We start from the raw sequence: 27,732 nt of genomic DNA, 5'->3' as shown, positions 1-27,732 counted from the left end.
TTGGTATTTTGTGTTTTTTGTGACTTCGTTTTTGCGTTTTCCCCCTTCCCCCATTGATTTCTACGCATCATTTCGTGGGCGGCGTTGAGTTAAAAGTGAAGTGGAAAATGCGCGGGCGGAAAATGCCGTAATTGGCAGCTTGTTCGGGGGAAGGATAATTGAGTGTCTCACCTTTGACTAGACCTTGCATTTAAATACCAATTTACCTGTTTTGCGGGAAACTAATTAAAAATCATTCTTCTGCTTGTATCATTGCAGGTGAGTCAAGGGCGTGAAGGGAAACTACCTTAAACTCCATGGCTATTAAATGGCATTAGCTGGCTGACAAGGTGTATATGGTTTCTTTGAGAAATTGCCATTTTGGATATTTTGTTTACTAAATGAAATATTTTTAAAGCCTGTGTCGCTTTTAGCTGAAACATATCAATTCGTCGAGCAAGTAATTAATTTTATTGTCGTCGCTCTTTTGCATTTGACAACTTTCGCTCCTCGCCCAACGACGCCGCCAGATGGCGCCACACAGCTAATCCAACCGCGTTGAGTAAACACCGGGGTTATCTTAATTAAGCCGAACTGCAACGTGTGTCAACAGTTGTCCGTAGCTTTTGAGTCCATCTCTATCTCTATATCTATCTCTATCTCTCCCTTTCCCCTTTCTCTTTCGCTATCTTCCACTTTTCACTTGTTGCAGCCAAGCCCACGAAACCAACGTAGCTGCAGTGGAGCCTGGCTAGCAAGAACTCGTAGAAAAGTGTTACATCTGAGTAACATATGATGCATATGATCTGGGAAATATTCCCAATCAACTTGAATATTAATAAATTATAATGATACTGTTACCATGTACCTTATCAAGTCAAAGATACAAGTTGGTATAGCTGTTTACTTGCTGTTCCCTTTAAAGTTTTGTAAACTACACTTTTACAACTTGCAGCATTTATTATTTATTTAACAATTACTACTGCTTGTCTTAGTGAACGTCGTCTGTATTTTAGCAGTAAATGCAGCTGACACAGCGACCGCACTACGCACCTGCCTACATTCTGCTTCTGCCCCGTTATTCAACCCAGTATCCGTAACTCCCCTGCACTTTTTACGCAACGCATTGCCACGTTTCGTTGTCGTTTGTCACGTCTAAATGTTTGCGCATTTGAAACTGATATTTCCCCCAAACTCGCCAGACCTGCCCCCACATTACTCTTGATACGCATTTGCATGGACTTGGATAAGTTTTAGTTAACTACCCAAAGTCATGTGTGTTGCTTTTCGAGGCGGGGGACCAAAGGTTTCGCTTTCGCCTCGCGTTTGGGTTTGGGTTCGGTTTTATAGAATAGAACACACCCAAAAAACAAAAAAAAACAACATACGCGGGTTTTTTTTCTCGTTTTTCCTTTACAACATTGAGACAACATTGTCATGGTCTATTTGGCTTTTGGGTTTTGTTTTTCCATTTTTTTCGTACAACCTGGTATTTCACACACTGAAAATAAAACATGCTATTCTGGAAATTGAATCTAAGTTTGTGCATGAGGAGGAAAAGCAGGCAGTCTTGAATGTGGCAAAATATATTAAGAGTTTTTAATGCGGTTAGCCTACATGCTGGAAAAGATTCCTTCGGTTTTGCCTATTTTGAAATGAGCCCAACTGAATTCTAGTCACGTGCGTAGAACAATCGCAGTATACACGAGGCTTTCATAATTTTCTCCCAGTACTTAATTGAGCTCGTGACCCAAGCCTCAGTTTGCCATGGAATCTGCTCACCTTCTACCGAAAGACTTTGAATATTCCTCCCAAACTCCATTCAAACATTGTTCCATGTGTGCCATTCTCATTAATTTCAGATGTTTCACTTCCCCAACGTTTGTCATTTCAGTTCGTTGAAGTTCCAAGAACATTCCTTCAGCGTTTTCCTACATTTCTTGTTTGTTTTGTGGGTGCGTTAGGCGCGCAATGTTTTAATTGTTTGTCGCGAGCCACGCAGTCCGGTAAGAATTCACGGGGGAACCGAAACTGGAGGGAAATTCAATTACAGGCCACGCCTGAAAAGCGGGAAAAGGCGACCCAACTAAGCCGGGTCTTACGAGTTCCTCGAAATACCAAAAAAAGAAGTATATAAATAAAAAGAAAAAACCTAAAAAATAGCAGAGAGACCGGCTCGACTTTCCTTGCCTAATTTGCAGAGCAGAACACAGTAATTTCGCTGGCTAAATATACCTTTTTCGCCAACCCGCCGCGAAAAGCTTAAAGGATTTTTCCTTACTTTTTCGCCCCGCTTGTAATAATTTTGCGCTATTTAATGGCGGGTTAGGAAGCAGCAGAGATGCTGTAACCATTTTCTAGAATTACAAGCCCTGTTCTCCGCGGAGCACACACAATTCTATATTAGGCATAATTTGAAATTATTATTTTACATTTTACAGCCAATAGCCCGCAGCCGCAGGGAAACCCAGTCGGCCTTTTACTACCCAATATTTTTGGCTGCTTGTTTGTATTTTGCTACTGAGGTCTTGTAAGTCAGCCAAGCAACCCAGTGGAAATTAGTTTGAGTTTAATCGCTGAGAAATTGACTTATAATGAGACTAATTAGCCCGAAGGGTTCTCCACTCAAAATCGCTGACGACGGCTGATTGGGGAGAAATATCGGAAGGAAATGTGCTCGTTGCAACTACAATTTATTGAAACTTGTGTGAGTGAGCGAAAAAGTTCGATGAAGCAAAAGTTGTAAGAAAGCAAATATAAAGAAAGCAAAGGAAAATAGTTATACGTTACTAACAGTTCTGAAAATAGCAAATCAATAATGCTCTCACTTTAATGGTTTTTAAACTCTTTAAAGTCGTAGGACTCTTCTGCCCAAGACTGGCAATTCCTCACACTGATTGACCCCATTGTACTTTCAACCCCGACCCGTGACCTTGGTGTATCTGGCCGTCCTGTTTTTCGGGTCCTGATCCCAAACTCAAATGTTTATCCCATTTACATGCCTAAGCAGCTGGATGCCAGGGCATCTTGAACCTCAGACCTCCGGCGGCTGGCACGGACAGACATTGACTATATCATCCACATCCACATCCACATCCTCATCCTAATCCTGGCCAGAAAACCAGAAAACCAGAACACCCCAAACCAAAGTGCTGAGGCGGCTCAATCTAATTAGTTGTTTCTCTGTTGCTATTTTTGGACCACACAAATTAAGTTTGCTTTGTCTTAAAGCAGCTGCGAGTTCACCAAACGAGTCAAGGGGATTTAAGGCCTTGTTTTGATTCTAATTTAATATGAGGAGTTTAAAAGTTAATAGTTGAAGGCTTGGGTTGCACCCTGGAAGCTTTGGAAGTTTTGGAATTTATTCAAACATTTTCAATTGACCCATTTCCCATGAAGCCATTAATGAATGTTTACCAGCTACTAGAAATCTGCTATTCTGTTTATTGTACTCAGCGCCACAGTTACGCTAACTGCCCTTGTTAATGTAAATGAGTTCACCTTTTTCCCCGTGTAAATATTATGGTAATTTGAATATTATTATTTTATTTTCTACACCACCTGGAGTGATATGGTTTTTGTGAGCCTGCAAGTTGACATGATTTCTTGGCTCGCACACCTATTTTCTGAGCCTACGCGTGCTCATTAGTTGTGAATTATGTCATGATCTTGCCGACTTTTTGGTCTTTATGTAAGTATGAGCGAGTCTTCGGATCATCTGATGTGGAAAATGTCGCATTTGCATATTTCATGGAGCCGGCTAATGAAGCCATTCCCCTGCCATTACCAATGACCTGGCTTAAAGTCCAGGCCAAAAGCCAAGTTAAAACAGTTTGTCTGCTCATTTAGCGCATCGATTTAACATGTTCGGTTGCAAGAAGTTGGAAAATTATGCTAATTATCTGGTGGCTGTGTTAAGCCCGTTGGAGTTTTTAACTCTTTGGCAAAGCGTTTACCAATTCAATTAGGCCCACTGATTGCGGAGAATGTGGCTTACACTGAGCTAAGAACGTGTATGTTACGATAGGGAATCTAAAACTATAAATGATGTGAAACTTAAAATTCAATAGTACTCTACAATAATAACTACATGTTTAAATACTTCTGAATTTACTTAATATAATTTCTGGTGATTCATCTGCTTTATCTACCTACTTCAAGCTCAGAATAAATCTCAGTGCTTTTCACACCCCCACTATTTTGAACTCAGTCGTGCAGTGGAATTTGCTATTGCTATTTACTTGCTTTTTATTTGCTATTCCCCAATTTTGTTGATTGATGTTGAAAGGCGACTCTCCCAATCGAACTGCGATCAATGCCAATTGCATTTTTATTGTTCAAGCTGCTCACGCACCTGCAGCATCAATGATTGTTAATCGATAAGCGATTTGTTGCATTGTTGACTCGACATGTTTGGTGAAATGGCCGGGTAAAACCAGGTAGTCATCCCCGACGCCCCCTTCACCCCAGCAAGTCGTCTCCCAAGTGGCGGCAACTTTCAAAGTCAACAACCAGATTGAAATGAGAAAAGTAAACGGTTGCTGCAACGTGTTGTCAAGTCGACTCGACTGACGAATGTTAAGTAATTGCATTGAATTGTTGAATTTCTGAATGGTTGTTTGCTCAGCCAGCGCCGGATAATCGCTCTGACTTTAGTCAGAAAACATCTGCTCCGATCGGCGATATATATACATATATAGATGACTGGCAACTGCATAAAGAGATTGAAAAAAGGAAGGAAATTCTTTTGGTATTTCTGCACTAAGAACACATTTGTATTTAGAAAATATAATGAGTATTCATCTTAAAAACCCTAATATTGATGTTAATTAGGAATTAAAGCAGTAAGAAAATCAGCTTTTGACGTACAACCATCACAATCATCACATAGCAACAAATCCCATCAGTCTATTGTATTTCGTTTGCTGCACATCTTGTCTAATTTATGCCGCGAAAAGCACACTGTATCTTATAGCTACTTAGATAATGACATTTTGAATTATCACTCCTATTGTGGCTCTCTTCTTACGCTTTTTACGCTTTGTTGTATTTTTGTTTATTAGTGGCGCCACTGGGGTATTTGTTTATGTTTTTATCGCCAAACGAAATTCTTTTTACAAAATCAGCCCCCACCCACTGTTACATTTTCCTCGATTTATTTATTTCTTTTTGTTGAGGATTGCACAACTTAGTATCTTTTTTTTTCGTTCAAGGTTGTGTGTTACACTTTTCATTTGTTTACATAGCTTCTGGGCCCCAACATGTAGATACACACACATGCTCATACATATATATTTCTTTTATTGCATTTGACCACATGCTGGCAAACTAAACCGCCTGATTTTCGCCCTTAAAATCTCTTAAGATACTTTGACGTTGACAGCAGTTGCAGACGGAGGTGTTTCAGATGGTTCAAATGGTTCGGATGGTTTTAAGGTGGTTTTCAGGTGGTTTTCAAGTGGACTTTAGGTGGTTCAGGTGGCACACAGGTGTCTTCTGCACGAGCCATAAAGGTTAAGTGGCCAACTAATGTGGCAATTTCTTCTTTTTTCTCCTCTTTTTTTGACAGCCCCCACACGAAGTGTTATTATTACTTTTTTAGTGTTTGCCGAGTCGATAGGCAAGCGATAGGCAGCGAATTAAGGTCAAGTTTGTCGCCTGTGCGTGCCATCCTCATAATCAGCGTAACCATCATCCCCATCATCATCCTCATCATCATCATTATCATGATCATCCTCATCATCGTCGTAAGCGTAATCGTCATCGGCGGTGCGTGTTGCAATCTTTTGATTGCCACCGCCACATGTCGCCAGACAGTGCGAAAGAGAGGGTCCCACTGGCGGCGAAAGAGACGGAGAATCAATCATTAAATTTCTGGTTTATTGTTGCCGTTCTTACCGCCAGCAGCTTCCACGCAAAGTCATCAAACTGTAAGATGGGATTAGTTGGGCAAAAGTATCTGCTATCTAAATAGTCTGTGAAATACCCTATTCAGATCACTTACGAAATAAATATGTTGGGCCCAAAATCTATTCAAAAATAAGCCCATTACCAAATTGATAGAGAGGTATTTCTTAAAGGCTGTCAAAATATTCTTGTGCCAGAAATTTTATCATAGAAACAATTGAACTTTTCGGAACTTGCAGCAAAGGCTTATACAGAACTACTTAAGCTACAAAGAACCCAGCTTACCCCATGTCTGCTAATGTTCCATCACAGGGTATCATCTGTGCACATTAACGACAAAAGTTCGGCAAATGTGTCGCAGTCGCTCAAAAGCCATTAATGAATATTAGCAATACATTGTATTCGTTTACTTTTTACGTTTTGCTCCTACTCGGCATCTTTTAATAGATCTCGAAACGAGTTTGCTCCATTCGCCGCTTGCTTAACCTGTTGCCGAAATGGACAAATAAATAATAAACAAAAAATTTGGTAATATTTATGGCATTAGTTCTCGGCCGGCATTTTGGTCCCCTTTAAACGCCTTAAGCGATTTCAGATTGGGATGTGTCATTCGTACCCCCGAGTACCCTCGAGTGCCCGTATTGTTCCGGAAATGTGCGAACGACTTTGCTAATTAAGCGAAACGAGGTAGCCCCGAGCTAAAATATAATACGAGTATATAGATGCTGATCACATCGATCGATCGGGCGGTGATCGAAATGAAATTAAAGGAAGTGGCCAGAGGGAATTAATAGTTATAGTGTTTGCATTACAGAAAACTATAGCTTAAACATCAAGGTTTTTGCAAGGTAACTAATCTCCATAGCATTATTCATAAAAAAATTCAAAAAAACTGAAATCCCGTTAAAACTACAATGTTGGAAACAATCTTCTTAAATATTTTACACTAACATTAAACTTCAATCAGGGAAATTGCAATCACAATCAAAAGGCGAAATATGGTAATAAACTTAAACTTGGAGATGCAAACATGAAACTTAATACGATCTTGAGTTTCGTTGTGTTGTAGTGGGTGCCACTTTCCATCGAGGGAATTATGCACAAGCCGAGATATTGAGGAAACTAGCGACTAAAGTGAGCAAATCAAGCAGGGTAAACAAAGGGCAGTCCAAGTAAAAAAAGAGGAAAATACTTGTATACAATAAATATATGGCTTTGAAGACGACAGCAGACTGCGTGTCTCGGATCGGATCGGATCGGATTGGATCGTTTGAGATTGGTTCGGAACCACCCAAGTAACCGCATCGGAAAAGCCAAGAAAAGCGAAGAAAAGCGGGGAAAATGCTGGGAATGGAAATGCCTTTCGATGATGCCTTTTACGATCCATTTCTTGTCTGCGCCTCTGCCCTCTGCCCTCTGTCATTGTTATATAATAACAGGGAAGTCACCGCCGCCCTCACGCACTGCAGAAATACAGACATGAATATACATACATACATCTGTGTAGATAAGCACGGGGAAATGGAAAACCAAACCAAATCAGATCAAAGACCCAACTTCCGATGGGTTTCGACTTACACACATGGAAGTCAATGTTGTAAACAAAGCATATGGAAATTGTGCCTCAAGTTGTAAGCAAATATTTGTGGGAAATGCATAATATTGTAGATAGCAATTGTAAATTACATGCCAATACCCATTATATACATAATTATATTTATATGTGTATCACAAAAATCATATAAGCCCGTATTGATTTCGGTTTAACAAAGTGTTTGGTTAATTAAGAAAATTAGTTTTCTATGCGATAAACCATGTCAACCGTTAGCCAAGTTTCTTTCAAAAAATGGGCAAACGTGTCTAACTTGTTTAATGTTTACTGTAAAGGGAAATACGCTTTTACCTCTTATGAATTTTTCCAAAGATTTTTCAAAGAATTTACTGTTCTGTATTTGGCTTATCCATCTCGGCTCGTGTCATTTTTCGCTTTGGCTGCCGTGAAAGTGTGCTTTAGAAATGAGTCTAGAGATTTGGCTGCATTTGGGCCGCCCTTTTTTCGTTGGCCTTTAACAGGCCCAGGGGCGTTGGCCGAGGGGGGTTGGCGGGGGGGCAGACACCTGTGAGATACGACGACTTTCACTTTGAACTGCGGCGCATTCTTGGCCACTGGCCATCCGCAAATCGACAACAACCACGGCCAATAAAGCACTCGACTTTCAGCTGCCACCTGCATCACTGAAAGAAAACGTAGAGCTGTACAAATTTAACATTTTTGTTGGTTTTCCCCCTAAGCCCTTACAACGTTCGACCGGTATGAACAGTTTTAGAATGTTTTGAGCTCATACAAACTCACTATTATTTTCTTTAAGTGTAATGCATTCCCCGCCACATTTATGATCACTTATTACTGTGTCTTATTATTTTATTAAAGCCATATTGGCTTTTGTAGTTTTTCCTCTTCGACGTTGATGAGCGTCGCTCAGCTGCCACATAAATTATGTTGTTGGCCATAATTATAGCGCAACAAAAAATCAGTTGTTTTTCGGAGTTTTTCTTGGCGGCACATTTTTTTGGTTGCTTTTAATAAAAATGTCCACAAATTGCAGTGACGACAGCTGACAACGAACGGACAATTTATGCAAATTGCAATTGCCAATTGGGAACGACACCAAAAGCTCGAAAACTCATCTGCCACTGCATTTACGCCACTTTGTCGGTAAAATATAAATACATAATATTATAATGAAAAAAAAAAGGGAAAACAAAAACAAAAGAGCGCCGCCAACAATAATCAGAAAGGAAAACTCGTTCAGCTGATAAGAGAGCCAATGAAAGTGAAACCATGTCACAGATTGAACAGTTGTTGCGGCGTTGCTGTTTGCTGTGTAAATATCATAAAAAAATAAACTAAAAAAAGGAGTAAAAAAAAAAAGCAGGAAAAAAGAAAAAGAGCGAAAATCCACAAAGAGACCAAATGCAGCTCCGATAAAGCGAAGAGAAACCAAAAGAAATAACAGCCATAAAAGCCATAAAAACAACACCCAGTGGAATGGAAATGGAAATTGAAGTCGAAACGCCAGTTGTGAGGCGTTGAAAACGATGAAAACATGAAAACCGAGGAAAACTCGCATTTCGCAATTGTTGCACTTCCTCCTCCCGCAAATCAAACAAAACGATTGTTGCTCTTTATCTATGTACAATACTTGCACTTCGTTTCAAATGCAAACAGTTTACAAAACGTTTTGGCGATAAGACATCTATGATATCTTCAGCCGCTCCGGGGTGTTGACGGAAATATCATCGCGATAAGGCGGTTATTTAAACTGCAGCGACGACTTGGTCGTAATTTGTGGCTTTTGCGAGACGGCTCGCCTCTATAATGGGCGTTTTAAAGATTTTTAATTGGGATGGAAACATATAGGGTTTTTATCAAGTAGGCCAACCTATTGAATAACTATAATAAATGCGAAATTCCTTAATCTGCTAGTGCTTGATCCAATTGAATTGTTCTAAAACTATAAAATAAGCGATACCATTTTTTCCGAAAGCTAAAATCTAATGTTAAAAGGGAAAGTCAGATGAATTAATAGCGAGAACCATGTCAAGTGTGCCAAATCAATAAAAAGTGTCAACAACTATTGTTAATTTAATTATTCAATGGTACGAGCTCGCCGACAGAGGGCGCCATTGTGCTCGCGAGGTCACCTTTTTTTTTTTTTTGACAGCCATTGTCGAACTGAATAGCTAAGCGAGGCAATTTATATTAATGTCAGCCTGCTAGGGCGACGCAAAACAAGTAATAAAAAAAAAGCACTTTGCAGTTTGCTGAAATTTTGCAAGTCCATTTTTTCACATTTCTGCATTGGCCCTTCAACGCATATGCGGTGCATCTTTATCACATTTATGTTATCCGTTTAACTTTTTATCCCCGGTTGTTTTTGTTCGGCTGCATGCACTCAGCTGTTAATTCAATGGAACAGCCATCCTGCTCGGCAAATTTAATTTCCGAGTGGAAAAGCCTTTCAGATTGCGCCCTGCAAATCCAAAGTTGTATCCCCCGTTTGAGTTACCCCCACTGGCATTGGCCAATGTAATTAAGTCGGAACTTTAAGGGCAATCGCTTGTGCTGATGCTCCACTAGCTCCTGGTTCTCCCTCCTTTTTTTTGGTTTTTGTATTCAGTCTCTTTTTGTTTTTTTTTTTGGTTTGGGTTTTATGTCTGGGGTGTGGGCCACTTGAAGTCGCCAGCATTGTTTTCAGCTCAACGCCCGCTAAAAATAGTCAAAGGCATGTGCCCTCCATCTGCATCTGCATTTGCGACTGCATCGAAAAAAGACCAGCAGCTTTGAGATGCCTGTGGCAGGGGCAACTCCAGTGAGATAATACAATAAAAAAAAGCCACACACATTGGAAAAGTTGTCAACCAGAGGGAAACACTTATTAGGGCACCCAGCAATCCAGAAAGGTGGCTTCTACAGAATTGGGAAAATGCAAGGAAATAAATCTATATTAATCATTTGCACACCCATTAATCTTCAAGCTGTGTGCAGCTAGGAGAGCCTAATTATTTCAACTGCGAGGTATTTTTTTAAGGTCTATAAGTAAATTAAATGACAAGCGCATTTAAGCAAGGAGTATATTTGAGTATTTTAAAAGGAAGCAAATAAATAAATATTAGTCATAATTGAGTTATTCGCTGGCCCAAAATACCCCCAAAGTTGGAAGCCAAATTAATGGGTATGCTAACAAATAAAAAGACATCGCACAATGACGCGACGAGTTTCCTTTTTCAAAGCGGCCTGCAAGGAAATGCCTTAAAATAGGCAACAAAAGGTGGAGCGACAGGGACGGGGCGATCATGTGGGTGAGGGGCGAGAGGGGGGGAGAGGGAGCGGCAGCCAGAGTTTTCTTCTGGCTTTTCCACACCGAATTCCCCAATCCAGCCCCTTCTTGGACATTGGCAGGCATCCCAGGGCGTCATCGTCAAGTGCACGGCCCTGCGTCAAGTTGCCAAGCAATTGAGTTGAGTTGACTCGAGTTGACTCGAGTTGACTTCGCCCATGGGAGGAAGGCGGAAAAGTGGCAGGGGAGGGGCTAAGGCCCACTTGAATGGACTCCCCGATCCCTTATCCCGATTCTACATTCCACATTCCCTCGCCAAGGGCCTCGTCCATGGCCCAACTTGGATGTACAATTAGAAAGAAAATAACCGGGAATATCACGCTTAAAAATTGGAAATATCAAATAGGAATATTTTATAATTAGAGGGCTATTTTTAAATATGTCGTTTCCTAAAGGTTATGCTACACACACGCTCTCATTATTTAAGAGTTAATTGGATTGCTTTTAAAGCCCAAAAATTATATATGAATAATAAATGGAGCCTACCAGTACACTGTATTTGTGGTCCAAGAGTTTGCCCTCCTTTTTGACATTTCCAATATGTTAGGTGCAGTTTTTGAAAGTGTACAGTCGCAGCTTTCAGTAGCGAAAAGGCCATGGAATGGCAACAAAATTACATGCCACGCGTTGTGTTTAATTTGGATCTGGCGTCTTTCGCAGGGCCACAGGTATAATGTATACCATGCCATATACTATACATATATCAGTGCGAGTACATCCAATCAGAGCAGCAACTAAATAATTCATGTGGGACAATGAATATCTGTACCGCCGCCTTACTTACTTACCAACTGACTGACTGACTGACTGCCATTTCCACCTGTCTAACGAGCAACTTGCAACGTCTAACGGTGCAAATACTCGATTGTGGAGAACTGGGAAACTAGTTCGCAACTGCTCGGTGGCATGCCCCATTGTATTAATCACAGGGCACCACTAGAGCAAGATGTCGGGGAATCGGAAAAATACAAAATGCGAAAACTGGAAAATCGGACAACTTTTGACTGACATTAGCAAGGTCATCAATTGGGGGTCAATTTGCAATCGAATTTCTATATCCAGACTGTGGTTAATATTAATGAAGAAGTGGCCAAGTCGTAAACGTTTGGTTCCGGCCAAAAGTTGGGCTCCAAATTTCATGGCATTCGGTCTTGATTTTTTAGGCGGTGCGGAAATGCAGAAACAAACAGGTACGCTTTCAAATTTCGTTTTCCTATTTTTTGGTTCCTCAAAGTGCTACTTTAAAAAGTGCTACCTAGCCAATAAAAGCCGATTGTAAATGCAGTGCCCAAAGTGAATTAATGTGAATTTCCCAATGCAAACAAGTATAGTATTTTGGGGAAAAAGAATGTGTTGCCCTAAAGTTTCATTTGGGTAAACGATTTTTGACGGGCTTCCCCACTTTTCAAAGGGCTTTCCTGTAGGGAATGAAAAAGAACTCCCAAGTTTACCGAACCTGAGAGTATTTTCTATTGCCTCACCTGGTCATGACATCGATTTTTTGCAGCTTTTCATCAGCTTTTCTCGAAAACTCTTGCCGCACGTCTCACCCACCTCGTCCCCTTTGTCCCATCTTCTTAATTTTTCGCCACAACTTCGCACATTAACACCTTTCGGAAAATCTCTGGCAAGTTTTCAGCTTTGTTCCACATTTTCATTTGTGAGAACTTAAAAAACGCTATCCTGGAAATGCAGTTTTCACACCGAATCACCAAACAGAATACAAATTCCATTGGCTGCTATGTGAGTTGGATTTACTTGATTGAGTGCAAGTCTCCGGCCAACAGACCAGCCAGCAATTTTCCACCGCTCACCGGCGATTGAGTCAACAACATTTGGCCAAAATTGGCCCGACTATTTGGCATTTTAACCCAATTTTCTGGCAATTTTAATTGCCAACGTACAGACAGTTTCCCAGTTAACAGTTTTCAATTTTATTAATGAAGTCGTAAAGTTGCCAAAGTTTATCACTCGGCTGCGATTTTGTGCAGCTGTGCGCTGTTTTTCCCCGATAAAGCCAAATACCATCCCCGCCAATATTTCGCCCAGGTTTTACCAATCTTTTTCTGCTTCTGTTGTCTGCCTGCCTAATTTTGCTGTCATTAATTTTGACCATCTCCATTTCCATTTCCATTCCGCGTTTGCAGTTTCTTTTGGCCCGGTTTTGGTATCTGTTTTTCGCTCAAACACGCAATCCTCCGAAGAGCTGGAAAAAAGGGGACAAGAAAGTGAGGGGGGAGGATAGATCGATCGGCTTGGGTTTCTCCTCATCAGCGTGGTTTTTGGCCAAGAATCGAGCGTGATTAAAAAAGGCAGAGATTTTTAATCCGTCCCCAAAACCAAAAAAAAAAACTAATATCTTGGGAATTAGAAATTAGCATTTAAATGAAATACATCTCTAAGTGGGCACTTAATTCAAGACAGGCTGACCTAATTCGTGTGTATTTTCGCACAGTGCATCTGAAGAATTTCCCAACTCACTCGGTCACCTTTGCAGCACTTCCGCCTGCCCCGCCCCCTCATTACCACCTGCTTCCGCTCATGAATATGCAGGATTAGCTCATTATCATCCGTCCGATGTTTGGATTTGGATTGGAGGCTGGTTGCCGTTAGAAGTGCGCTCTGCGTGTGTGATTTACATTATAATAATTAGTTTATGACAAAGGCACGCGCTACTTTGACTTTTCCCGCCCGTGTTTCCCTCCGCCTTACTTTTTCTCCGCCTTGCTTTTCATTCAGCACTCAGTTCTCGTTTTCGTCTTGGTCCTGGGCATCAAAATTGCAAATAGAAAGCAATTTGCACTCTTATTATGGCCACGTGTGGTGGAAGTGGGAAAAGCGAAGGGGTTTCGCCATATATCCATGTGCGAGATTCCCTTGCCTTGTGTCCTACGAGTTTGGGTTTTTCCTTTGGCGGTGCGCGTAATGAGCTTCCGCAAGCTTCCATTTTTGCTTATACACGGGGAAAAGCCATTATGTTTCCTTACATTACAGATAAATTGAAGTAATATTTTGAAGGGTTACTTGAAACGTTCATTTATTTGCCTCATATTACTAGATGGGCACACTACAATCGCAGTGTGACCTTGCGAGACGCAGAAAAAGCCGAATGCTTGTGTGGGCTTTACGCATTGTGGCCTTATTTCTTTGTGTGTAACCCCTTGTTCCCACGCGTTTCTTGAAACTCCATTGGCTACTAGCTTTTGCCTGCAGCTGGCTTAGGGAACTTGCTAACTTTGCTGAATTTCTGCCCCTGAGCCAGACTTTTGCCTCAAGTAACGCGCTCCAAAGGGGAGGAAATTGAAGAGGGGACCTGTGCTGGTGAAAAAGCTGCCCTCTGCTCAATTTCAACACACACGAAATTACTTTGCAAGTCGTGGCAGAGAGTCGCACGAAGCCTTGTGGCCTCATTAGAGCCCCGCTGGAGAAATGGAGAATCGGGGGAAATGGAGAGCGGGGAATGGAGAAATGGGGGCGGGAGAAAGGGCGTAACAGCAGGTGACTAGTTACCAGCTACTTAACCATTCTGGCCTGCATTCTGCGCTGGACTGAAATATTTATGAACCATCTGGGGGCAGAAGGGCACATCAAATGCAGCGCAAAGTGGGACCCGAGTTTTTAGTTGCATCCGCAATACCCTTGACATCGGGTCTGGTGTAATTCTAATTCTGCAGTGGCAATAAATTAAGAGCATCTCATTTAATAGTTTCAGATTTAATGAATATCATTGAACAAAATAACATAATCACATAAATAACACAAGAAATGAGCACGAAACAATTCTATTAAATTCTATTTGTTCTGAAATGAGCTGAAAACTTCGCTGGTTGGTATTAAAATAGTTGAGGGAATGGACTGATTAACTTGCGAAGTCTGGCACATTTAGCAACTCAAACATGTTTTAGTTTCAATTAATGGACTTCAACATTCAATTTAAATGTAACTTTTCGGCAAGTTAAATACTTATAGTACAGCATGTTAAAGCGAGGTAAATATGAACATGTATTTTTTATTCCCTCGACATTATGATCAATTATTTGCAAATCAGGCTTGATTTATGAGTTTCAAGTTACCTTTTGACGTGCAACAATCTAAAGAAAACAACATTAAAGTTAGGGTACTCGGAGACTTTGACCCACCGAGGCTGTGGCTCCAAAAGTAGCTACACAGTCTTTGTGGTTGTCATTTCAATTAGCAATGGACTCAGGTCCGTCCGACTTTGTTTCTATGACTGTTTGGGGTCTGTTTCTGGTTGTGAGCCTGAACTGAACCCCTGTGGGCGTGAAATGAGTTGGCAAAACAATAAAGAACAAACAGATATGGCAACGTGTGGATGTGTGTAATTTGTATAATTTAAGTGAGCATTAGCATTTGCAGAGATTTCTTTGTTGCGAGCATTCTGCATTGGCATTAATGAGTGGCTCATTAATCACTCGCGGCAATTGGTACCGAATGGAATGAATAAGTGAGCGAATGCGAATGAATAACCCGGTGACTGACTGCCTGACTGACTGACTGACGGCTTGATGGACTAAACAGGCAATAGTTGTGCCAAAATAAGGTAAACAAAACGAAACTCGCCGAAAATATTGCATGGGAGAATCTCAGATTTTGCGGGAAAACCGCGGACTGCGACTCCCCCGCGGGCTCACATGGCGTATGATTAATTTTTCACAATCATTTTCCATTATGCAAAAAGTCGCGGAGGTGGATTAGATGCATCCAAAGGGGTATCTTTTTTTTTGCGTATTTGCGTGCCATGACAGGAGTTTGTTTTTCGGTTTCCGTTAACTGTTGCACATTGCCGAGATTATAATTAATGAGCCAGCGGTGCGTATACGTGATGTTGTAATAGGCCAAACCAAATCGAAATCGGCGAACCAAGTAAATAAATTACGTAAACGCTAAACTGTGGACATTTGCAGGATTGTAAAACTGTGTCAGTTTCCCATATAATTTTCTTTAACCGGGATTATAATTAAATTGTCTTATTTACATATTTTACGGCTCTAATGCACACGCAAAAACTGCCAAAAAATCAACATATTGTATTCATAATTCGCTTTCTATACAATTTACATATTTTTCCCTGTGCATTTCAATAAACATACTTCCCATTTTTGCCCCATCATCCCCGTTTCCAAAATTATTTAAGATTAATTAATAAACTCTACGCCAGACCCATTTGCGTGCTTATGGATTATGTTAAACCAAGTGTACGACACAATATATATAAAAAAAAAATAAAAGAAGGAAAATATGTTTGCCAGCAATCTACTTAAATGCTGCCATGCCACGCCCCCGCCCACCGTATTCGACTGCTCTTTTCAATATGTGAAAAGCGTGTTTTCGCCCCTGACTCCTCGAAAGTTGCGCAAACTCAATTTTGTAAAAGCGAAATTTGTCTCCCTTTTTGGGCCGTATATATAATGTAATTTTGAAGATGTTTTCACATTTTGCACAACATATTTACACAATTTTCTCTGCCCTTTTTTTTTGTATATCGTTCGGTTTCTCCCTCCTCCACACATTGAAAAATGGGGATTAAAAGGGGAGTAATGGGCTGGGATGTTGAAGCTAACGCGCTGGACCGAGCTGAATTTGCAATTATCACAGCTAACTGAACCCGACTTGTCACCACATCCCCATTCCTACGCCAGTTGTCCACTGGATGATTAATGGTCGTGAACATGACATCGAGTTTGTCTCGAATCTGTTTTGTTTCTGCGACCATGGTTGTGTTTCTCCATCTGAATCTCAATCGGAATCGAAATCGCTATCCTAATGTTTGTTTAGAGCTTGGCTTCTAGGCGCACTGCAAGAAAAAACGAGAAGTTTTAGATCACAACTCGCGCAACTCCATTTTGCCAATTTCCATCAGCTGGTCACACTGATTTCATATAAATAGCGCAGTGCGACCATGCATTCCAAATGTAATGAATGTGTGTGCTGGAAAGTTTGTTGTCAATAAAAAAGAAAAGCACTTCCCGTTTTTTAATGCGAGCGAGGCTTGCCCGTGGCTCAGTTTCTCTCAGTGCATTCCTTGGGCCTGACAGTTGTCTCTCTAATGCCGTTCTGGTGGTTCTGGCGGAATGGTTGGTGTGGGTCTGCGCCGAGTCTGAGTGGCTGAGTGCCCGGAGTACGTGGCCCAGTGTGGGAGTTGCTGCTGGCTTTCTGGCCATGGCCACTTGGCAAGTAACCCACACTCTGCCAGAATGAGTCTTGGCCAGAATTGGCGGCTTTTTGGCTTTGATGCCCCCCTTCCAGTCGCCCGAAACTCAGTCACAATCCCAGTCCCACGCCGCAGAAGTTGGCGGTAATCGCGAACGGAGACATGACGGCCATGGCCAAATCCTGTTTGTGCTGCTGTTTTAGCCGACTTCATCTGCATATGGCCCACAATTGCTGGCAATTAACTCACTCGGCCAACGCCACATAATTGGTAATGCTTTGGGGTACTGACGTCAGCCAGGGAACAACGGAATATTGAATGTCATACATTTTTTAAAGTGCAAGTTTTGGATTTTTCTAACGCAAGAATATGACTGAAATCTTTGTTAACATTCAATAAAGAACATTCAATACTTTGTCGTAATCATATCATATCACAATACACTTTAAAACCTTCTGCAAAAATAAAATATATATAAAATGAAAAACGTTCAACTATGATGCTAAATATATAATATATATATTTTTTTAATGATATGTTTTCTATTTTATGCTAATTTTTGATTGTGCTTACCCCTTTCCAGATGAACACAAATTGAGCTCTGGCTCATGGGAGGACACCTTGGACGAGCCCCATCACCACCACGCGCACCACTCGCACCACCAGCACCATCTGCACCAGCACCACTCGCATCTCAATCAGCGGCACCAGCAGCAGCAGCTGCAGCAGACCTCGTTCATTGGATCACCGCCATCCAGTGCCAGCATCACCACCGCCCAGCTGCACAGTGCGTTTAGCCGGAGGATTGCCGAGCAGCGGGAGCGAGATCAGCGTGACCAGCGGGATCAGCGGGACCCAGCGGGCTGCACCGCAGCCACAATTGCCGGCGGAAGCTTCAGCGCCAACGGTGGCCAGGCTGCCGTTGGTGTCGGCGTTGGTAGCAGCAGCAGCTGCGGCAGCAGCAGCGAACGGGACACCAAATCGCCCTGCCGCGAGCGGGATAGGAATCTCGAGCGGGATAGGGATCGCGAGCGGGACAAGAACGAGGATCTGGGCGAGGAGGAGGTTCTCACCGAGGAGGAGCAGACCAGCAGCAGCGTGAGTTCGCTAAGTGCCGGCAATCAACGCAATTCGCAATTGCGTTCCACCTTCAACAAGGCCAAGCAGCATTTGTCGTTTGACAAATGGCGCACGGCCGCCACCGGAAGCGCAACAGGTTCCGCATCCGGCCCAGGATCATCAGCCACTGAGAGTAACAACGCCGCCAGCAACATGATTATGCGCCGGGCCAGTGCCTGCACAATGCCATCGACTGGCGGAGGAGGAGCAGGTGGTAGTGGTGGTGGTGGTAGTGGTGGTGGTTCCCAGAGGGAAGAGGCCACCACCCCGGGTGAATCGCCCGGTGGACGCCTGTCCCGCTGGTTCTCCATCAGGCGCGGCTCATCGCATCAGTACGACGTGGGTGGACGCGATGGACGCCACTCGACAGCCTCCAGTTTCGATACGCCCGATTCGAGCTCGGGAAATTCCCCAAAAAATGGTTCCAATTCGGCAGCTGGATCCGTGGGAGCAGGCTCGCAAGGAGTAGCGCTGGACGCAGCTTCACCACAGAAATTGGCCAATTTGGGAGCCAGCAAAATGATGCCCGGAGTGCCAGAGGTGAGTCATCTCGCATTTCGAATGATCAACAAATGAACTAACTCTATAATTGCAGTCGGAGGATGATGAGGCTACCGCCAATCGCTTCGATATGGACCTCATGATAACGCCGGGCAGCCGGGCCAATGGCACCGCTCGCACCGCCCACAACCGGCTGATTGTACCCATGTTGCCGCCCGCCCCCGCCGGATTGTCCCAGCAGCAGCTGAAGAGGCGCCACATCGTGGCAGCCATCGTGCACAGTGAGAACTCGTATGTGGCCACCCTGCAGCGACTAGTCAATGTGAGTGGGAGTGCCCTATAAGGAGGGGATTGTACGGATCACTACATGGCCAACTTTGGGACTCTTAATTCTGTTACAATTGTTACGTGCAGTACTTTCCATTTCATCATTCGGTTCTAAAGCAATTATTTACATTTTAATTAGTTGTTTAAACATTTAAAGTAAATTTCAAAAAATACTGCAAATATTTGGATATGTTTACATCCATCGGCATGTACGTTTCACCAGTAATCTCGTTTGACCAAATTGCGGTCTTCGTCTGAAATGTGGAAGAAATCCAAAGTGGGAATAACTAGTTGACTAGTTGAAATGTGTAGATCACTAGATGAAAGTGTTTTGCTTGCAAAGTCACTGGAATTTATATAAATACATGCCTTATTTTATCGATAAGATACGAGTATACCAATTTAGCTCTTGGTTACATTAAGTGCCGCATTCTTTTGTAGTTAGACAACCTTAGTACCCCAATTAACCACCGACTAATGTTAATCTCATGTCACTTCATTTGATCTCTTTACATGCCATCCTCTTCCCATATGCCATAACTGCCGATTTCACCGCCATAAAACCAACCAACCAACCAACCAACCAACCAACTAACTAACTAACAATCCACACTCATATATTCGCCCTCTGACCAAGCAATTTACACACCCAATTCGAATCCAAAATCACATATCACTCACAAGTAGTTACAAAATTAGAAAACCCCAAACAAGTAAATACTCGTATATAAAACCCAGATTAAAATCTAAGCTTAACTGTGAGAAACTGATAGAAAATACGGCGCAAAGAGCTTGGTAATCTATCCAATAAGAGTTACAGTGTTACACCAGTCCTGAAAAACTACATAAATACTTAAAAGCTACTAATGAGGTAAATTTGAATTAACAAAAATGTAGATAAGAGATATTAAATCAGGTTTGTAGGAACCCACAGGCTGGTGTAACCTATTGAAGTGGAGTCATAAAGCTGAACTAATCGCATTTGTGCTATTCTCAACCCGTAGGATTACAAGAAACCGCTGGAGGAGTGCAGTCCGCCGGTGCTGAATCCGGTGAAGATAGCCACCCTGTTCCATTGCCTGCCGGACATCCTGCACTCGCACAAGTTGTTCCGGATCTCGTTGGCGGAGTGCGTCCGGAACTGGGATCGCGACGAGAAGATCGGTGATTGCTTTGTGAGCGCGTTCGGAAAGCCGCAGCTTCTAGAGATTTACTCCGGCTTCATCAACAACTTCTCGGCGGCCATGGAGCTGGCCAAGATGGAGGAGAAGCGCAAGTCGGCACTGGCCGATTTCTTCAAGGTGAAACAGATCAGTGCCCACGATCGGCTGTCGTTTTTCGGACTGATGGTGAAGCCGGTGCAGCGCTTCCCTCAGTTCATCCTCTTTCTGCAGGATTTGCTGAAGTACACGCCCCAGGGCCACCACGACCGGATGTCGCTGCAGCTGGCCCTGTCGCAGCTGGAACTCCTGGCGGAGCTCCTCAACGAGAGCAAACGGGAGGCGGAGCAGTACCAGGCCTTCAAGGAAATGCTCGGCCACATCTCGGGCACCTTCAATGCCAGATCCTTGAGTTTGAGCAGCGTCAGTGTCAGCGACTCCGCCGGCGGCCATCGGCCCAGGTACTTACTCCGCGAGGACAACGTCACCCACATGGAGTTCAACCAGGCCGGGTTCATTGTCAAGTGCAAGCAGCGCCGGCTGCTCCTGCTGAACGATAAGGTCATCTGCGTGTCGGTGGCGCCCAAGCAGTCGCACGATTTCGGGGCCACCGAGAAACTGACCTTTAAGTGGATGTTCCCAGTCAACGATGTCGAGATTGTGGACAACAGCACGTCGGCCACGCTCTCCAGGATTCTCACGGCCGGTAAGCATTGCCATACAACAGACTGGTGAAGCTTACTTAATCCCACATATATATATCATTTCTAGGTCTCAACCGCGGCGGCAGCTTGAAGTCCAATGGCAGCAGTGGCGCCAACGGCAGTCCGTATGCGAACAGCACTCTTCCAGGACATGGAGGTGGTTCGTCTGGCTTCTCCGGCTTCGGAGATCCGCACAGCTCGCCGGCCGCCCAGCTGACCAACGGGGCGGACAATCTGTGCAGCGAGATGAGCACGCTGATGTACGACTACGAGGTGATCTCTCGCATACAGGATCTGGTGTCCAGCTTGAAGGGCAGCTACAAGGAGCTGAACGCGAATACCACGCGCAATGTGCTCAACCTCATTCAAGGCTCCATTCAGCGCAAGGACGAGGAGATGGCCTGGGTGGACTCCTGCTGCCTGCAGCTTATCGGACGACACAAGTCCGGCAAGGAGGAAACCTTCACATTCCAGACGCAGACGCCCGCGGTGAAGAAGGAGTGGATCACAGAGCTGCGTCTGGCTCAGCTGGCCCTTGATCCGAACAATTCGCCAGCCTGGGAACGTGGTGGCTCCCATCCTCAGTCCGCCCATCACCATCCACATCATGCGCTGCAGCATCCGCTGCAGCATCCGCACGCGGGAGCCGGCGATCCTCGCCAGACGCTGGAGCAACTGCTGCTGCAGGAGGCCGTACAGCAGAAGCAGTCGCGCAAGATGCCGCTCTTTGTCAAGGCGATGCCTGTCTACAAATCACAGCATCAAACCGAGGTAGGTTTCTTATCATTACGTTATATTTCTTATCTAATATGTGATCCGTTTGCCATCCAGGTGCGCTGTGGCTGTTACTACAGCATCGCTAATGACACCAAGCAGAGCGGAAACGCGCGACGCCGGCACAAGCAGCTCAACTACCTGTGGATGTGCAGCAGCGATGGAACCTCCTCGCACATCACCGTCTTGGCACAACACCCCCAGCAGGCGGGCAATCTTCGAGAGGCTGGCGCCTTCGACCTTTTTGAGACACAGGTCTCTGCCCTGGAGTTCGTCAAGGGACTGGATCAGCTGAAGTCGCGAGATGAGCCAGCCAGTCTGCTGGGCGACCTGGTTTGGCTGGGCACGGATAGCCGAAAGATTCTGGTCTACTCCGCCAGGAATCCCGAGCAGGAGGAGCAGTTGGGAAGCTATTCGGTACCGGGAGCAGTTCAGCGCATCCTTTACCACTTCGATGCGGTCTACGTGGCTCTCTCGGGAGCCACGGTGCTGATCTTCCGTCGGGGAAACGACGGCGTTTGGCAGCTGCGTGACCCGCAGACCATTCGTCTCGGTGATACGGATCTGGCTGTGCCCAGCCTATTGCCAATCAACATGTGCATCTACGCCTCGTGCGGCAACCGAGTGTACGTTATGAACGCCCTGAACGGCGAGATCCAGCGGAGCTTTGAGGTGCAGCACGGGGCCACTCAGCAGGTGAATCTAATGGCCCACTCCGGCATCGGTCTGTGGATCTCGCTGAAGAACTCGACGATGTTGTGCCTGTACCACACGGAGACGTTTAAGCATCTGCAGGACATCAACATAGCCTCCAGTGTACTGCGACACGATGGCAAAAAGGAGCAGCCGCTGAACAACAGCTCGGTGTATGTGACCGCCCTGATGGCATGCAAGGGACTACTGTGGGTGGGCACCAATGTGGGTATTGCGGTGACCATTCCGCTGCCCCGGCTGGAGGGTGTGCCCATCATCAGCGGGGGAATCAACATGTCCTGCCACGCGCACTTCGGACCCATCACCTTCTTGTTGCCACTGATTCCAAAGGTTTATCCCACCTACAAGCCACCGACCGTGGGTGCAGCCCCATTGGTGCCCAGCATGGGTGATGACCTCCAGCTGCCGGCCATTGATGCGGATCCAAAGATCCAGGAGCTGGACGACGGGGCTGTAGTGCTGCGTCGTGATCTGGTAAAGGAAGAGATGGCGGCCAGCAATCCCGGAGCGGATTCAACGGCCTCATCACCGCGCAGCTCCAAGCTGGACAAACAGAATTCACTGGACCAGAGTTTCACTGCAAAAATACGCGCTTCGCTGGCCAATTCGCCGGCCTTCCACCGCAAGCGTTTCCGCGATGATCCGAATAGGATGTCCAAGACTTTGCCCCGTGGCCTGGGAGCCGCTGCAGCCGGCAGCGGAGCAGGAGGAGCCAGTGCAGCAGCAACTGCCAGTGGCAACACTTCGCAGCATGGCGAGCACGGCATCTGTGACGTTTACGGCCTGTATGGCAAGCTGATATTCGTGAAGGAGGACTATGATGCGGAGGAGGGCAATCAGGGCAACCTGATGGACATGATGTATGAGGGAATGAGACGCTCGGACCCAGAACTGGCAGCTATACCCGGCAAGGTCTGCACCCTGGACAGGCGTTTGCGCATGAAGGCCTCGCGACCGAGATCGTTGGACCTGTCCAACTGGTCGGTGGACTCCAAGTCCTCCAGTCTGTACACATCGTCGGGCAGCGAGGAGAGCATGGGCATCCGGCACTTTGGCGGACGTTCCGTCTCCCGCAACAGCAGCAGTGCCAGCCACAAGACCTCCGGTACTGGCAGTGATCTGGGCAACATATCAGAGAACGGCCTCATGACCACTGCGGACATCCATCACCATCAGCAGCAGCAGCAGCAGCTGAATAGTTCCGCCAAGCCGGAGGAGATGAACCGCCTGGGCGCTGGGAACTCGGGACTGGACAAGCCAGCCGCCGCGGTGGCCACTTTAAAGCGAAAACAGAAGCAGAACACCAAGCAGCAGCAGCAACAGAACGCCGATGGACCGAGAACAGTGATCACACTGATGGGCGGACGCGGCTACTGGCGCCAGATGTGGTACAACGGGACGGGAGGTTCCCCCAGCCATAAGAACAGCAGCTCCGGCGGCGGAGGAGGCAGTGGCTCCGGATTCGGTAGCCAAACAATGCAGTCGGGCAATCCCAGCTGCTCACCGCTGACGGCCAACTCCAATGACGCCCACATTGTGGTCTGGGAGAAGAAGTTATAATCGCAGGAGCTGGTGTGCTGCTGCACCCTTCAGCAGCATCCCCACCAGCACCATCCACCGCTGACCGAGCTGTGGCGCCGCGTGGGCGAGCAACATCACCAGCACCACCTGCTGCAGCAGGTGCAGCGCCGTGGACGCGGACGTGTCCGGTTCCGGGGATCTTTTATTCAGCGGGATCGTAATGCTGGCAGCGATGGAGCCGCCGGTTGCGGATCAGGTTCTGCATTGCCAGGTGCTGGCGGATCGGGAGGCATGTTGGGTGCCAGTCTGAGGCGACTGACCAAACTGAAGCGCGGCGGCAGCCTCAAGGAGTTCTAGACTTGAGTCTAGAATTGTACATTGTTTTTTCGAAATTTAGTTTGTAGCACTTAGACTTACGTTTAGGCACAAAAACCCGGCGGCCATCCAAATCAGTTGATTTCTTTTGCGTTTGCTCTAAGCCGGAATATCGAATCGAATATATTTATTAGCGCCCTGTTTACGATTCCCAACCGAATCGCAGAACCATTTAGCCCCCAAGCTCCAGTGTTTGCTAAACCACATATTTTCAAATGTACAGATTTATGGATAGACTGTACTGATTTTGTTTTTCCCTTTTCCAAATTATCTCTTTGTTTTGGAACCGTATGTATGGTTTATAAATTCCATCTGTTCGCTAAATTTCAATTTTGTCATAATTATTTTTGAAAACAATTTATTTTCAAGGAACATTTCCGTGTAGGAAAAGAAAACGCTTTCATTTTGATCATTTCCGACAATGGTAATCTGGAAATCCAAGTTGAACATCATTAATTTGTTAGTTAAACACATTTAACTGCACTCTTTCAAAATGAATGCCAAAAGTCTTCTAGCTTCGGGAAAAGCTGAGTTTGAATCGGGTTTGAAACCTGCAGCGGGCACAGGGGTGTATATATAGCGAATGTTTCTGGAGAAACCTAGTGTTTAGTCAGTGTTTTCTCAAACTTGAGCAGCCAACTATCTCTTTTCCTTCTCGATTCTTGCGTTAGAATGTGAAACTTAGCCCTAGGGAAATGTTTTTTTTTTTTTTTTGTCGTATGTAGTTCATAACTGAATATCCAAATATACAAGTTTTTTTTCGTTAGTTGTGTAAGCATATTATGTTACATAGGATATAACTAGAGGATAAGCGATGTAGCACACACACAAGAGAGCGGCCAAGCCAACAAGCCAGGGGGAAATGATGTTGTATGTATAATAAGATTATAAAAATAATCAAAACAATAGTGCATTGTTTGAGCATCCGGAAAACTGTCGCAAGAGCAGGACCTGTGGCTAATACAGATGGTTATTTGGCCCATTTTACGACCATGTGCAGTACTGCTTTTTCGGGTTTTCTCAAGCTTTTCGAAGCGAAAACTCTGAGGCAGCTGGCAGCACTTTCCTTATGTATGTATTATAACGAAATTAATATTTAACGTACTTTCCCTTTATGGATAAACCCAATTTGTAGTACTCTAATGCCTGTATTTGTGAACATTTACAACAAGCAAACAAGAAACAAAAACAAGTGTTTTTTTTTGTCTGTCAAGTAAATCTAAATATACCAGAGTAATGAAGCGAACAAGGAATATCTTATATATACACAAAAACATACTTATATACGATTTACATTTATGAAATTTACATGTGCGTGTGTGCAACATGAATATTTAGCAAAAAATACAAAAAAAAAAATAAGAAAAGAAACAGAATGTTTTATCGAAGATATTTTTTGTGAACGATATCTTTTGGATACACATATAGAAGTCAGGCATAATGCAATTATGTAACTTTTTATATCATTGTGCATATTTACACACACACATACACACATACGCGTTAACGCACTCATCGACATATATGAAAATAATATATTTACCTATATATCACACGTATTTACGGGTTTCCCGGGAAACCCACATGTACATGTACTTGGATGGCATATTATTCGGAATCGATTGTGAATTATATATCCACAGCGATGCCAGTTGCTTTGTCGGTGTTATACAACAAACAAAATTAAAACAAGAGCATTGTATGTATTCAAGAACAAAGAAAATGTATTAAAATACTAAAAAAAATATATATATTGTGCCTTTTTATTTGACCCTTAGGTCGGAACTTGGATTTCTATATTGTAATTTGGCATATATTCGAAAATTGCGCCTTTTGCTGGAAAATATGCAGCATAATTTTAGGGCGTTTATTTTAAATAATAAAGCTTGACAGCAGCTATTGAATCCATTAAATGCCACATGTTAGTAAAAAAAAAATAAATTTCTAAATTTGAATGCAGACTTTTAGAGAATTGCGTCACAAACATTTAGAGGTATCCCACTTCAAAATCCGATCAAGATAAGTTGAGTTATGGAGTTTGGAACTTCAGCCTTGTGACATTTCTTTATTTTTTGAGTTTCTACAACTTTACACATCAGAAAAATGACAAAATTTAAAAAAAAAATAAATTTCTAAATTTGAATGCAGACTTTTAGAGAATTGCGTCACAAACATTTAGAGGTATCCCACTTCAAACTCCGATCAAGATAAGTTGAGTTATGGAGTTTGGAACTTCAGCCTTGTGACATTTCTTTATTTTTTGAGTTTTTACAACTTTACACATCAGAAAAATGACAAAATTTAAAAAAAAAAATAAATTTCTAAATTTGAATGCAGATTTTTTGAGAATTGCGCCACAAACATTTAGAGGTATCCCACTTCAAAATCCGATCAAGATAAGTTGAGTTATGGAGTTTGGAACTTCAGCCTTGTGACATTTCTTTATTTTTTGAGTTTCTACAACTTTACACATCAGAAAAATGACAAAATTTTAAAAAAAAATAAATTTCTAAATTTGAATGCAGACTTTTAGAGAATTGCGTCACAAACATTTAGAGGTATCCCACTTCAAAATCCGATCATGATAAGTTGAGTTATGGAGTTTGGAACTTCAGCCTTGGGACATTTCTCGATTTTTTTGAATTTCTACATCATAACATCAAAAAAATGACAAAAAAGTTAAAAAAAAATAAATTTCTAAATTTGAATGCAGATTTTTAGAGAATTGCGCCATAAACATTTAGAGGTATCCCACTTCAAAATCCGATCAAGATAAGTTGAGTTATGGAGTTAGGAACTTCAGCCTTGTGACATTTCTTTATTTTTTGAGTTTCTACAACTTTACACATCAGAAAAATGACAAAATTTAAAAAAAAAAAAAAATTTCTAAATTTGAATGCAGATTTGTAGAGAATTGCGTCACAAACATTTAGAGGTATCCCACTTCAAAATCCGATCAAGATAAGTTGAGTTATGGAGTTTGGAACTTCAGCCTTGTGACATTTCTTTATTTTTTGAGTTTCTACACTTTACACATCAGAAAAATGACAAAATTTAAAAAAAAAAATAAATTTCTAAATTTGAATGCAGATTTGTAGAGAATTGCGTCACAAACATTTAGAGGTATCCCACTTCAAAATCCGATGAAGATAAGTTGAGTTATGGAGTTTGGAACTTCAGCCTTGTGACATTTCTTTATTTTTTGAGTTTCTACAAATTTACACATCAGAAAAATGACAAAATTTAAAAAAAAAAATAAATTTCTAAATTTGAATGCAGACTTTTAGAGAATTGCGTCACAAACATTTAGAGGTATCCCACTTCAAAATCCGATCAAGATAAGTTGAGTTATGGAGTTTGGAACTTCAGCCTTGTGACATTTCTTTATTTTTTGAGTTTCTACAACTTTACACATCAGAAAAATGACAAAATTTAAAAAAAAAATAAATTTCTAAATTTGAATGCAGATTTTTAGAGAATTGCGCCACAAACATTTAGAGGTATCCCACTTCAAAATCCGCTTAAGATAAGTTGAGTTATGGAGTTTGGAACTTTAGCCTAGGGACATTTTTTAATTT

At 43.3% G+C, this 27,732-nt stretch overlaps 1 protein-coding gene across 2 annotated transcripts in view; it reads left to right on the top strand.

Moving 5' to 3' along the window:
* Positions 1-25,895, top strand: part of LOC6550071 (rho guanine nucleotide exchange factor 10) — a 95,594-nt gene extending 69,699 nt beyond the window's left edge. For both annotated transcript variants that reach the window (XM_001977532.3, XM_026982582.1), the window contains 5 exons: positions 17,543-18,618; positions 18,674-18,901; positions 19,911-20,772; positions 20,838-21,541; positions 21,602-25,895. In XM_001977532.3, the coding sequence (XP_001977568.2) occupies positions 17,543-18,618; positions 18,674-18,901; positions 19,911-20,772; positions 20,838-21,541; positions 21,602-23,818 (5,087 nt within the window). In that variant the 3' untranslated portion in view covers positions 23,819-25,895. The remainder of the gene's footprint in view (positions 1-17,542; positions 18,619-18,673; positions 18,902-19,910; positions 20,773-20,837; positions 21,542-21,601) is intronic.
* The last annotated feature ends 1,837 nt before the right edge of the window (positions 25,896-27,732 follow it).

The sequence above is a fragment of the Drosophila erecta genome, unplaced genomic scaffold, assembly GCF_003286155.1.
Source record: "Drosophila erecta strain 14021-0224.00,06,07 unplaced genomic scaffold, DereRS2 tig00000126-arrow-pilon, whole genome shotgun sequence".
Taxonomy (NCBI): Eukaryota; Metazoa; Arthropoda; class Insecta; order Diptera; family Drosophilidae; genus Drosophila; species Drosophila erecta.
This window is presented reverse-complemented; position numbering and strand designations above follow the sequence as displayed.